We start from the raw sequence: 13566 nt of genomic DNA, 5'->3' as shown, positions 1-13566 counted from the left end.
TTGGCCACCAATGTATGTATGTATTTATTATAGATTTACCAACCATTACCATTTTATTTCTTATTTTATTAGTCCTTGGCCAATGTGTTAATTTTGGACACAGCTGAGGTGCAGCTGAGACCATAATGTCTTCAAGGTAAAAGGATGACAGACCTACAATATTGCACAAAAAATGTATGCATACTTAACATTCAAGGCCTGTGTTTCTCATCAGTGCTGTTCTGATATGCATTCTCTCTCTAACTCTTTTCTCTTATGCCTTAGATTCCGTAAAAAACATTTTTTTTTCAAGCATGTTTATTACAGTTTGATTGCAGACACGGCCATGTGAATTTATTGATCTCCTAATGGCCTGTGAATGGTGGAGTGGCAGTCAGGCGTGAGGAATCCCATTTAACCTCTTCTTATTAAACAGGAAGTGTGCAGGGTAATGGGCTGAACTGGAGAGATGACTGGAGCAGATAGGCAATGAATCTGCATCAGATAGAGGGATGAAGAAATAGATAGCACATTAAGGGGCAAGAGGAGAACGATGGACAGTATGAATGGCTCAAGGAATGGCTAGATGGAGGAGGATGAACAGATAAAAGAAAGGAAGCATGCAGTGAAGGAAGGAAAGAGCTATAAAGGGATAGCAAGAACACCTAGATGGGAATAAGGTGAGCCGAGCCATTAATCAGCCTCAGTCACTGAGCATGAAGGGCAGGAAGACTGGAACCGCTCCGACACCAGTGACTGCCCCAATGCACACATTCACAGCCACACAACAGCTTCATTGGAGGAAAAGAATGGCACTGTGTGACCGCTGCGGCAGACATGCTATAGAAATGCGGAGGTTATGTAAATTTGATGTGTGGATATAAGCATACAGTTGAACCTGAGGTACAGTTACCTTGTTTAATTCACTATCTGAAGCTTCCAATTGCTGCCATGGGATAAAGCTGTAAGCTGTATCTACTGGTCTAGGATCAGTTTCTCCAAAAGACAATTTAAGGGTGTGTTCACACTTGTACAGTAGTTTGGTTTATTTGGGCCAGACAAAAAAGGAAAATTATACATTTGGTCCTGGTACGCTTAGCGATTACACTGCCATTTTTTAAAGCGAACCTAAAAATGCTCATTGTTCCATGTAACTTACAAATGATTTTATTTTCACCACCTGGGAACTCACAAAAAGCTTATAAAAGGTAATGTACCTCCTCGATGCTCCACGTTAGCCCCCGCTCATTTTGTTTTGGATGCACTGCTTGTTCCCTTCGTGAAATCATGTCGCATAGTGACGCATCTTGTCATTACTTCCTGCAGTTTGTTTGGAAATGTACCAAGACCCATCTTTTTAGCGGTCTCGGTCCGCTTGTTTGGTGCGCATCAAGGCTCATATGGCAGCGTTCACACTTACTCAAATGAACCACACTAACAAAGCAATCGCACCAGAGTTCAAACACACCCTAAATCTTATTTGCAATCGTTGTACTTGCTTACTTATTTATTCAACAAACGATGCAAATTATTGAGTTAGATTTTAAAATGTAATTTTGGTAGCATTAAAAACTATTTGGTAAGTACTAAATAGTTAAAAACAAAACAAAAAAAAATCTTATTTTTTTTTATGTCATTACATTGTTTAGAGCATAAAATAATAATAATAATAATAATAATAATAATATTTCATTCATAAGTTATGCCATGTCCTCGGTAGAGGCAAAAACAATATATTTTTTTTTAAATCACCAATACATTTGTGTATTTTTACACTAATTAATTTGGGTCTGTGAAGGATGAATGTCCAGTGCATTGAATGTTTTACTGTTGTGAATCTGTGTGTTGACCTATTAGCTGACAAAACAACTTAAAAAAAAGTCTGAATAATCAACACCGCAGCATACAGTAGTACAGCAGCAGCGGTATTTCCGTCTATTACATCAGTGTTTTCATTTGTGTCCTATTAAATATGCCTTATACTCTAACTAAAGTCTCTATATATCAAGGGTTTGATGCAATCTGGCTCATACTCCTGTTAGGCTCCCATCCAGGACAGTAATGCAAGGAACAACCAAATAACAGTGTCTTTAAATAATGGATTACAGACCACCATGCCAGGTTCGGTAACACCAACATCCTACTCGTCTGGGATGATGTAAAGCAGATAGTCTTGAATGGTAAATGTTCTTTATGCCAGCAGTGATGCTACTGAATGTGTACAGTCCTCTACATCCGCTGCCGGTTTAAACAGGGCTTCTTTTATTTAATTAATTCAGACTGCAATTTTACGAATGAAGCAAAAAACAATGTTTTTTTTTTTTTTTTTGTCTGTGGCACTGTAGATTTAAAAGTAACTTCTTGTCTTTTCCCAAACCTACTATTTGTGTGTTGGATCTCAGATCAGATAGTGCCATTCCTCAGGGAAAGGCAGTACCTGGATCTGTTTGAAGGACATCTGTAGCTGTCAGTGGGGCAGTTAGTGAGCTAGATCTGTTTGAACTGGTTTGTGCTTCTGTGTGGCAGCTCCCAGAGAGAAAGAGATGAATAATAAATGAGTTTGGGATAGAGAGAGAGAAAGAAGGAAACGCCGAAAGAGAGATTCCTATTGAGTCTGTAGTATGTCTTCAGGGCTCACAGTAACAGCTGAACAAATGTTTTGTAAGTGTCTGCTGAAGCTCAAACCTGTTTACAATAGCTCTGTTCCAAAACCTAGTGTGCAGCTTCTCTGCTTACTGACAACATGGGCAGCGTCTTAACATTTTATATATATATATTTTATTTTTTTCAATATTGAATGAAACATGAGTTTTTTTTTATGAAGGTCATTACAGTGCATTCTATTATTGCCTCTTCTGCAAAGGATACATTTGACACTGCCTTAGAATTTTGCCAAAAAGTATATAGCAGATAAAACCAGTAAGCCAACTTTTTAGAACAGTCTTTAGCTCAATTCAGACGCTAATTGTTTCTCATGGGGGAGCTAAGCTATTTTCAACATTTACAGAGGGGTTAGTCAGTGATTTTATTGCCGTCCAAATCCAGAATGTTGGCGTTTTTCTCTCACAACCCCTGTAAAAACACCCTGCCAAAATACCTACTGTTTTTGACAAACACCAAGGTCACTTGTTAATTTAATTGCTGTCTGAATTCATATAGTTCATTCATATAGTTTACAAGAAGAAATCGATTCTAAATTCACTGGTTAAATCATTTTTGGCCACTGCCAAACACTGTACGGTAACTGTTGCTCTTCACTGTAATTTGAATGCTGGAAAGTTTTTACAAGAGCAATTTTTATAGGTTGCATTAAGTTATTTCTGCTAATCCTCACATTTTAATGACATCCATAATTTTGAGAAATGGCACATCTTTTTTCTTTATCTTTAAGGATTTAATAATCAAATAATAAATAGGATTTTATTAAATTTGAATTATGTAATTAAATATAAATTAAATGATCATGCGACTGGCCATGTGAGCAGTGCATTCCCAGGTTCGTAGGATCACAGAACTCGCTTCTCCACTGTGAATAAATCACTGCTAGAATCCACGAGTTTTATCACTGAGGTTTTATTTTATTTTTACAAACATCCACATGAGAAACAATTACCATCCGAAAAAGGTCAAGCTAAAAAAAATATATATATTTTAAAACTTAATTTATATTTTTTATATTATTATTATAGATTTTTTGCAAGTGAGTATTAAATTATTTGAAATGTATAGTAAAATACATTTATTATGTTACAAAAGATTTCTGTTTCAAATATACACTACTGTGCAAAAGTTTGGGATCAATAAGACTTTTTATGTTAATCAAGGCTGCATTTATTTGATAAAAAATCCAGAAAAACTGTAATATTATGAAATATTATTTAAATGTAAAATAAGTTTTCTATTTTAATATATTTTGTAATTGTAAATGTAATTTATTCCTGTGATTCAAAGCTGAATTGTCAGCATCATTACTCCAGTCTTCAGTGTCACAAGATGCTTCAGAAATTATTCTAATATGCTGATTTATTATCAATGTTGAAAACAGCTGTGCTGCTTAATATTTTGTTGGAACCTGTGATACTTTTTTTTAGGATTCTTTAATAAATAAAAAGGTAAAAACAACAGCATTTATTTAAAATAGAAGTCTTTTGTAACAATATAACTTCCATTTAAAAGTTTGTGGTCAGTAAATTGTTATTCTTTCTTTCTTTCTTTCTTTCTTTCTTTTTTTTAAAGAAATTAATACTTTTATTCACCAAAAATGTGTTGAATTGACAAAAAGTTAAGCAAAGACTTATATTGTTAGAAAAGATTTCTACTTTGAATAAATGCTGTTCTTTTACCTTTTTAATCATCAAACGGAATCACAGGTTCCAAAAAAATATTATTCAGCACAACAGTTTCCAACATTGATAATAAAAGCAATAAATCAGCATATTAGAATGATTTCTCAAAGTTTATGTGACGCTGAAGACTGGAGTGATGGCTGATGAAAATTAAGCTTTGCATCACAGGAATAAATTCTATTTTAAAATATATTAAAATAGATCAAATCATATTTTAATCTGTAATAATAGCTTACAGTTTTTTTCTGTCTTTTTGATCAAATAAATGCAGCCTTGATGAGCATAAGTGAATTCTCTAAAAAAACATTAAAAATCTTGCTGAACGGCAGTGTAAATGTTATTTTTAACATTCTTAATAATAAGAATCATTATTGATAATTGAGCATCAATAATAAATAATAATAATTGAACGCCAAATCAGCATATTAGAATGATTTCTGAAGAATCATGTGACACTGATGTCTGGAGTAATGGCTGCTGAAAATTTAAGTTTGGCATCACATGAATAAACTACATTTTAAAATATGTTAAAATAGACAACATATTACTGTTTTGAACACATAAATGCAGCCTTGGTGAGCATAAAAGACTTCTTTCAAAAACACTGAAAATATTTAAAATATTCAGATAGTGTACAGTATGTGTACAAGAAAGAAACACTTACCTCTCTAAGCATGGGGTCAGTTATGGAGCTGAGGTTGACTGCTCCTTCATAAGTCAGGTAGTAGAAAACATTGAGTGCTCTGACGGCCTCAGGTCCCTGCTGCTTGTAACCGAATATCAGATCAATCCACTGATGCAGCTGACAGGACACAAACTCACTTTCCAGAGCCTATAAAAAAAAAAGAGATATAACTACTGTCATTCAGACTCAGTGGCACAAGACCAAGAGAGCACACCACCCCAAAAAAAAGCTACATCAAGATGTGGGTAAATAAGCTACATTGAAAGTAATTAGTGAATAAGAGTAAAATAACATGTGGCATGACTGCTAAGTGAATTCACCCCAGATTGTGATAGATTTGTTATTTCTTTAATTTTTTCACATGCCCAACAACTCAGGGAAAGCTCCTCAGAGAACGTAACCAAGTAGCATGGGTAACGGGATCTGTCAAAATGTGCTTTCAACAGTCACAAATGACATAATACACACAAATTACAAGCATATGCTTCTAGGACAGAACCGCTGGAGCAAAGCAGATCATCTTACATAAGCAGGATGAGATATCTTTGCTCCTTTGTTTAGTCTCATCTCTACGTGCTACGGGGCGTCTGAGTGTGTTGTTGTTTTCGGAGCTATGATTGTTCTTTGACTGTCATAACATTGAAACGCAAGCTGTTTCTCTCTTCATTAGCCGCCAAAGGAGGGCCTCCGTTTATGACTGCTCATAAAAAACAGCAATTGTGTTAATTTGCTCAAAGCTGTGTGGGCACAAAGGCCTCTAAACGAGCCCAAATGAGTATGAGAAGAGCCTTGATTGTCATTGCTGCCTTGTGTCACATTAATTTCGAGACAAACATTAGGCCCTGCACTTAAACTGCAATTTATATCATTTAAATGCTTACCGGAAGGGTCTCAGCATCGCTCATTTAAATGGGAATTCGCTGACAGCTAATTCCGCTTAATTTGCACTCCAAGCTTTCTTAATTAGAACTTTAAATCAGAAGGGCAATGAGAGACGCTGTGAAACGTGCCATTTGCAATATGACAACAGGTTTGACAGCAAACTAGTTCAGCTCTTGTGCAGTGATAACTTTATAAGTGATATTACAAGACTAATAAATGCTAGCAAAAAATTGCATTGCTTGGTTTGGTTGCATATCAATGAGATATCTTCACAAGTATGCATGCAGTGGAAATTCACACAAAGGTTGGAAATAATTGCTTAGTTTATAATCAGGATGATACTCACTACTGCTTACTCTATATGTGACCCTGGACCACAAAACCAGTCATAAGAGTCAATTTTCTGAATACATCATTTAAAAGTTGAATAAATAAGCTTTCCATTGATGTAGGGTTTGTTAGGATAGGACAATATTTGGATGAGATCTGGAAATGGAAGATGCAAAAATTCTAAATACTGAGAAAATCACTTTTAACGTTGTCCAAATTAAGTCTTTAGCGATGCATATTACTAATCAAAGATTAAGTTATGATATATTTACGGTAGGAAATTTACAAAATATTTTTATGGAACATGATCTTTACTTAATATCCCAATGAATTTTGGCATTAAAGAAAAATGTATAATTTTGAGCAATACAATGTATTGTTGGCTATTGCTATACACAAACCTGTGCTACTTTTAGCAATGCACAGCATTTATTACAAGCACTTGCCTAAAACATGCAGATTTATTCCACTTAATCTATTTGTCTAAAACAATTTCATTAAAAATAACCTGTTCCTCTGAGTCTTTTAGTTTATTATGTGGATGGATTGACCCCATGTTGTTCCATGACTTGTCTGTTTCCAAACTTAATGCAAAGGCTGATGGGCATTTAATGTGGGCCGCCATCTTGTGTCAATCAGCGAGGGGAAACAAAGAGGGGGGCGATGTTATTGGACACCAACTCTCCAGAGGACTGCCTTTATGTTAATCAAGGAACTCTAAAATCAGGAATGAGATGGGAACTCTGCTCAGGGAGGCCTGACCTCATCAGAGATGCAGAGAGCGTTTGGTAGGGTCTCCTGAGGCAGGGGTGTCACTCTGAACCCATGCTCTTTCATCAAAACAGGAGGGGGGAGATGTGTACCTACAACATTAGATTCCTTTTTAAAAATGACTACAACACATATGCTAACCCAGAGGGCATGTGTGTATATATACAAAGAGATGTAAGTGCTTTTGCAGTAAAATGTCAGGTTAAGATGTTTGATATGACAGATTTACATCTATAGATTATGTCTATATCTCTCTGATAAATGTGTCATCTCTCATAAAAGCAAAACAAAATGAAACAAAACAAAATTTGTTATTGATTGCCCATTTTACAAAACAATAGAAAACCGAACCAAACAAAACACTAAACAAAAAACAAAACAGATTTTTTTTTACAAATTTCATGAGAGTGACTGACCAGTTTAAAAAAACAATAGAAAACAAAACAAAACCTGACTGACCACTTTACAAAACATTTTTTGATTGACCAGTTCACCAAACAATCCAAAAATAAACCAAACAAAACATCTTTTTTAAAATGTCTTGAGTGATTGACCAGTTTACAAAACAATTGGAAATCAAACCAAACAAAACAAACAAACACTGACTGACTACTTTACAAAACTAAACCGAACAAAAAAGCCTGACTGACCACTTTACAAAACATTTATTGATTGACCAGTTTACAAAACAGTCTAAAAATAAACCAAACAAACCACATTTCAAGATTTCTTGAGAGTGACTGACCAGTCAATAGAAACAAAACAATAGAAAATCAAAACAAACAAAACCTGACTGACCGCTTTACAAAACAAAACAAAACAAAAAAACCTGACTGACTATAAAACATTTTGATTGGCCAGTTTACTAAACAATCCAAAAATAAACCAAACAAAACAAAATAAAACATATTTTTTAATATTTCTTAAAAGTGATTGACCAGTTTACAGAACAAATGAAAATCAAAAACCTGACTGACTACTTTACAAATCTAAAGTAAACTAAACAAAAAAACCTGACTGACCACTTTACAAAACATTTTTGATTGACCAGTTTACAAAACAAACTACCAAATAAACCAAACAAAACAAATAATATTTTTAAAGATTTCTTCAGTGATTAGCCAGTTTAGAAAACAAAAGAAAACCAAACCAAACAAAACACATTTTTAAAGATTTCTTGAGAGTGACTGACCAGTTTACAAAACAACAGAAAATCAAACCAAACCAAACAAAACCTGACTGATCATTTTACAAAACTAAACAAAACAAACGAAACCTGACTGACCACTTTACAAACCTAAAAAAAAAATAATAATTAAAAAAAAAAAAAACGAGTGGCCACAACAGATTTTTTGATTGGCCAGTTCACCAAACAATCCAAAAATAAACCAAACAAAACAAAATAATATTTTTTAAGATTTCTTGAGAGTGATTGACCAGTTTACAGAACAGCTGAAAATCAAAACAAACAAAACCTGACTGACTACTTTACAAATCTAAACTAAACAAAGAAAAAACCTGACTGACCACTTTACAAAACATTTTTGATTGACCAGTTTACAAAACAATCTACCAAATAAACCAAACAAAACAAAAACTATTTGTAAAGATTTCTTGAGTGACTGGCAAGTTTAGAAAACAAAAGAAAACCAAACCAAACCAAACAAAACACATTTTTAAAGATTTCTTGAGAGTGACTGACCAGTTTACAAAACAGAAAGTCAAACCAAACTAAACAAAACCTGACTGATTATTTTACAAAACTAAAAAAAAAACCAAACTGACCACTTCACAAAACATTTTTTGATTAACCAGTTTACACAACAATATAAAAATAAACATACAAAACAACACATTTGAAGATTTCTTGAGAGTGATTGACCAGTTTGCAAAGCAATAAAAAACTAAACCAAAACAAACAAAAACTGACTGACTTTTATTGACCAGTTTACAATAAAAAACAGAAACAACAGAAAACCAAACCAAACAAACAAATAATTTTTTTTTAGATATTTCTTCAGTGACTGAATAGTTTACAAAACAACAGAAAACCAAACCAAACGACAATATGAATGAAAATAAAATGTACATGTCTTTGTCATTCTTAAAATGACAAAGAACACCAAGCAGCATCATGAAATTATCAAAAGGAAAAGAAAAGAAAATCAGTGGACAACAATGTTTTAATATTCATCACAAAATGCTATTTTATGCCTCCTGAAGATTTGGAACATAGTAACGCATGAGCCTTTTATTGTATTTTTATGGTCAATTTGGGATCTTGACAGCCATGGCCACTATGAAGTAATGTTGTGTGATTATTTGAAAATATATATACATTATGTTCCACTGAAAAACATCAGCATGTAAGTCTGGAATGACATGAGGGTGAGCAAATAATAAAAATCATGTTTTGGGTGAACTATTCCTTTAAATTCATGTGTATGTACAAAAGAGGCCCAGGAGTGTGTAAGATGCACCTCATTAAGATTGCTCATATCTGGAGAGCATTATTGATGTGCCAATTAGTAGAGGCAGTATGTCCCATAGAATCCACCGGGAATCATCAGCATTATGGAAATGTGTGTGTATGTGTATGCGTGTGTGTGTGTGTGTGTGTGTGTGTGTGTTTGTGTTCTGGCAATTGTGGGATCCGCTATCACAGCTGCTGGATCAAAAAATGTATTCAATTTCGTTTCAGCACTGCTTTTGTACATTAGAAAAATGCTACAAATGCAACAAAGAATAATACTGAGGATGGCTGAAAGCAAAATGCATCTTGAAAAAAAATGTTGTGGAATAAATAGAAAATAAATGAGGCAAATATTCCAAAATTGAATGAAAACATTTGACACCAGAAACCAGCAATAACTTCTAATACCACTTCATATTTGTCAAAACGGAAAAAAAAAACTGTGAAAAAACTGTGACAGGCATACTTGAGTAACGGTACCGTCCAGCAATAGCAGCCAGGCATTTAATTCAGCGACATGGGGAGAGTTTGAGTCTGATCTATTCTCCTCTCTAGAGGAACCGAATTACAGCCAAGGTTCAACTGGGGGAGTATCTAAAAATTATGAGAATGTCATTTCCAAAGCCTTCAAATTTCAAGCTCATTGAGAAATAAAACAGCACTGAAGACTTTGCTATAAGAGATTTTAATTTTTTTTCCTATTTTCATTAACATCACCAGATTTCCAGGCTCAGAGAAAACCTAGAGTGTACACATAGTCCTGTAAGACGCTAATGATACTTTCAAACATGTCTTTTTACGAGATGGATCTCTCTGAGCTCTTTATGACTTTCATTGACCATTTCCCTGTCTTTAGCAGCCCTTTAAAAGCATTTTAAGGACTTAGAGGTAACCTGTCTGTGGCCATGTTAAAATGTCACATAACAAATCAATCTGGCTGTTTTGCATTAGAATACAGGGCTGTCAAGGGCGAAGGAGTGCAGTGGTGAACACATGGGCGGACGGGTTTATCTGATTGGCAGCTGGATTGTACAGTATTGATTAAGAGAGATCGTGGTGACACTAATTACACATGTGGACTTTATGTGCGATGAGATGCTGGACGGCCAGTGTCTCGTGAACACATATATACGACAGTTAGCGAAAGCTAGAGATTATGGTTTAGAAAGTTTTAAATATGTATTTCTTACACAATCACATTGATTCACTTCACAAGGCCTTTATTAAAGGTTGTATCAGCGATTTCTAGCCTAAAACATAAAGTGTCAAATTCAGCTGAGCTTTCTTCACGATCCGCTCGCTGCCTGCCCCATAAATTGTCTGTGAAAAAAACGCGTCTCTCTGGTCAGCCTAGGGTCCGAGATATGCCAAAAAAACAATCGGCGCTATCAACTATTCCACAGATAAACAAACCGTGTTCCAACCAATCAGCGTCAGGGGGTTCGTGTTGTGGACTTTCCTACTGGTGCAGGGATGTGAGGGAGGCGGAGCGAAAGTCCACAACACCAAACCCCTGACGCTGATTGGTTGGAACAATGTTTGTTTTTGCTGTGGAAAGGTTGGTAGTGCCGATTGTTTTTTTGGCATATCTCGGACCCTAGGCTGACCAGAGAGACGCGGTTTTTTCACAGACAATTTATGGGGCAGGCAGCGAGCGGATCGTGATGAAAGATCAGCTGAATTTTACACTTTATGTTTCAGGCTAGAAATCGCTGATACAACCTTTAACCCCCTGGAGCCATGTGGAGTATGTATTATGATGGATGGATGCACTTTATTTTGCTTCAAAATCTTGAGCACCATTCGCTGCCATTAAAAAGCTTGGAAGAGCCAGGACATTGTTTTTTATACAGTAAGGGAAAAATTATTTGATCCCCTGTTGATTTTGTATGTTTGACCACTGACAAAAAGTTATAAATTGACTTGCATTTTAATGAGTGACTTAAGTATTTGATCCCTTATCAATCAGCAAGATTTCTGGCTCCCAGGTGTCTTTTATAGAGGTAACAAGCTGAGATTAGGAGTACTCTTTTAAAGGAAGTGCACCTAATCTCAGTTTGTTACCTGTATAAAAGACACCTGTCCGCAGAAGCAATCAATCCAATCAGATTCCAAACTATCCACCATGGCCAAGACCAAAGAGCTGTCCATGGATGTCAGAGACAAGATTGTAGACCTACACAAGGCTGGAATAGGCTACAAGACCATCGCCAAGCAGCTTGATGAGAAGGTGACAACATCTGGTGCGATTATTGGCAATTGTAAGAAACACAAAATAACTGTCAATCTCCCTCAGTCTGGGGCTCCATGCAAGATTTCACCTCGTAAAGTTTCAATGATCATGAGAACAGTGAGGAATCAGCCCAGAACTACACAGGAGGATCTTGTCAATGATCTTAGGGCAGCTGGGTCCATAGTCACCAAGAAAACAATTGGTAACACACTACGCTGTGAAGGACTGAAATCCTGCAGCAACCGCAAGGTCCTCCTGCTCAAGAAAGCACATGTACATGTCTGTCTGAAGTTTGCCAACTAACATCTGAATGATTCAGAGGAGAACTGGGTGAAAGTGTTGTGGTCAGATGAGACAAAAATCGAGCTCTTTGGTATCAACTCAACTCGCCATGTTTGGAGAAGGAGGAATGCTGCCTATGACCCCAAGAACACCATCCCCACCGTCAAACATGGAGGTGGAAACATCATGTTTTGGAGGTGTTTTTCTGCTAAGGGGACAGGACAACTGCACTGCATCAAAGGGACGATGGATGAGGCCATGTACTTTCAAATCTTTGGTGAGAACCCCCTTCCCTCAGCCAGGGCATTGAAATTGGGTCACGGATGGGTATTCCAGCATAACAATGACCCAAAACACATGGCCAAGGCAACAAAGGAGTGGCTCAAGAAGAAGCACATTAAGGTCCTCAAGTGGCCTAGCCAGTCTCCACACCATAATCCCATAGAAAATGTGTGGAGGGAGCTGAAGGTTCGAGTTGCCAAACGTCAGCCTCAAAACCTTAATTACTTGGAGAGGATCTGCAAAGAGGAGTGGGACAAAATCCCTCCTGAGATGTGTGCAAACCTAGTGGCCAACTACAAGAAATGTCTGATCTCTTTTGCCACCAAGTACTAAGTCATGTTTTGTGAAGGGGTCAAATACATAATTCACTTATTAAAATACAAATTAACTTATAACTTTTTTGAAATGAATTTTTCTTGATTTTTTTGTTGTTATTCAGTCTCTCACTGCTCAAATAAACCATTCAAATTACAGACTCATCATTTCTTTGTCAGTGGGAAAACGTACAAAATCATCAGCGGATCAAATACATTTTTTCCCTCACTTTTTCCTGTAACTCCGATTGTATTCAAATGAAAGATGAAAGTCATACACCTAGGATGGCTTCATGGTGAGTTAATCATGGGATCATTTCATTATTGCTTAAACTTTGCCTTTAAGCTCCATTCACATACTGTTTTATCGGGATACAAACACTCTTTTCCCATTTTCGTTATAGCTAAGTCTATGAAGGATATTTTCCTGGATAAGCTATGAAGTGTATATTTTCATTGACCAACCTCTTCTTGAAACACTTACAGTATGTGCGGGACGTGGCCTGGTATGAGTCAACTCACAGGCTTTTAACCAGCTCTTGAATTTACACAGGACTGCTACTACCTGTGATTATTCCTTCAGGCCATTTTACAGAAGGTAAAAGACACTGTAATCTTTACCAGCAATGGAACGTGCAGTCTTGAGGAATTACTGACCCGGACACTCTGGTTCAAGATCAAAATCACGGATAAGCTCTGGTAATTATTACTTTACCCCACCTCCCTATATAAAACTAATTCTGTCTGAATAGGCCTAAAGAAGAGCCTGTGATTAGAGGTAGCAGAACAAGACCCTTTATCCCAGAATGCATTTGGTTGAGGTGCAGTGGAGAGCGAATTATTTGGATAGCTGTTTAAGAGTGGCTGGGCCTCACAAATGACTGTGATTCAGTCTGATTCAGTCATGAGTATGTCTGTGTGTGTGTGTCCATGGCACACAAAGAATGATTAGAATAGATGGCTGTGCTGATTAACTTCTACTCTGAACT

At 36.1% G+C, this 13566-nt stretch overlaps 1 protein-coding gene across 1 annotated transcript in view; it reads right to left on the bottom strand.

The window, feature by feature from the left end:
• The window catches only part of lrba (LPS-responsive vesicle trafficking, beach and anchor containing), a 352295-nt gene that overhangs the window by 41203 nt on the left and 297526 nt on the right, over positions 1-13566 (bottom strand). The window contains exon 47 of the mRNA XM_073842640.1: positions 4990-5157. Within this exon, the coding sequence (XP_073698741.1) occupies positions 4990-5157 (168 nt within the window). The remainder of the gene's footprint in view (positions 1-4989; positions 5158-13566) is intronic.

Source organism: Garra rufa, chromosome 6 (genome assembly GCF_049309525.1).
Source record: "Garra rufa chromosome 6, GarRuf1.0, whole genome shotgun sequence".
NCBI classification, from domain to species: Eukaryota; Metazoa; Chordata; class Actinopteri; order Cypriniformes; family Cyprinidae; genus Garra; species Garra rufa.
Note: the sequence above shows the minus strand (reverse complement) of the source record. Positions and strands in the feature narration are given on the sequence as shown.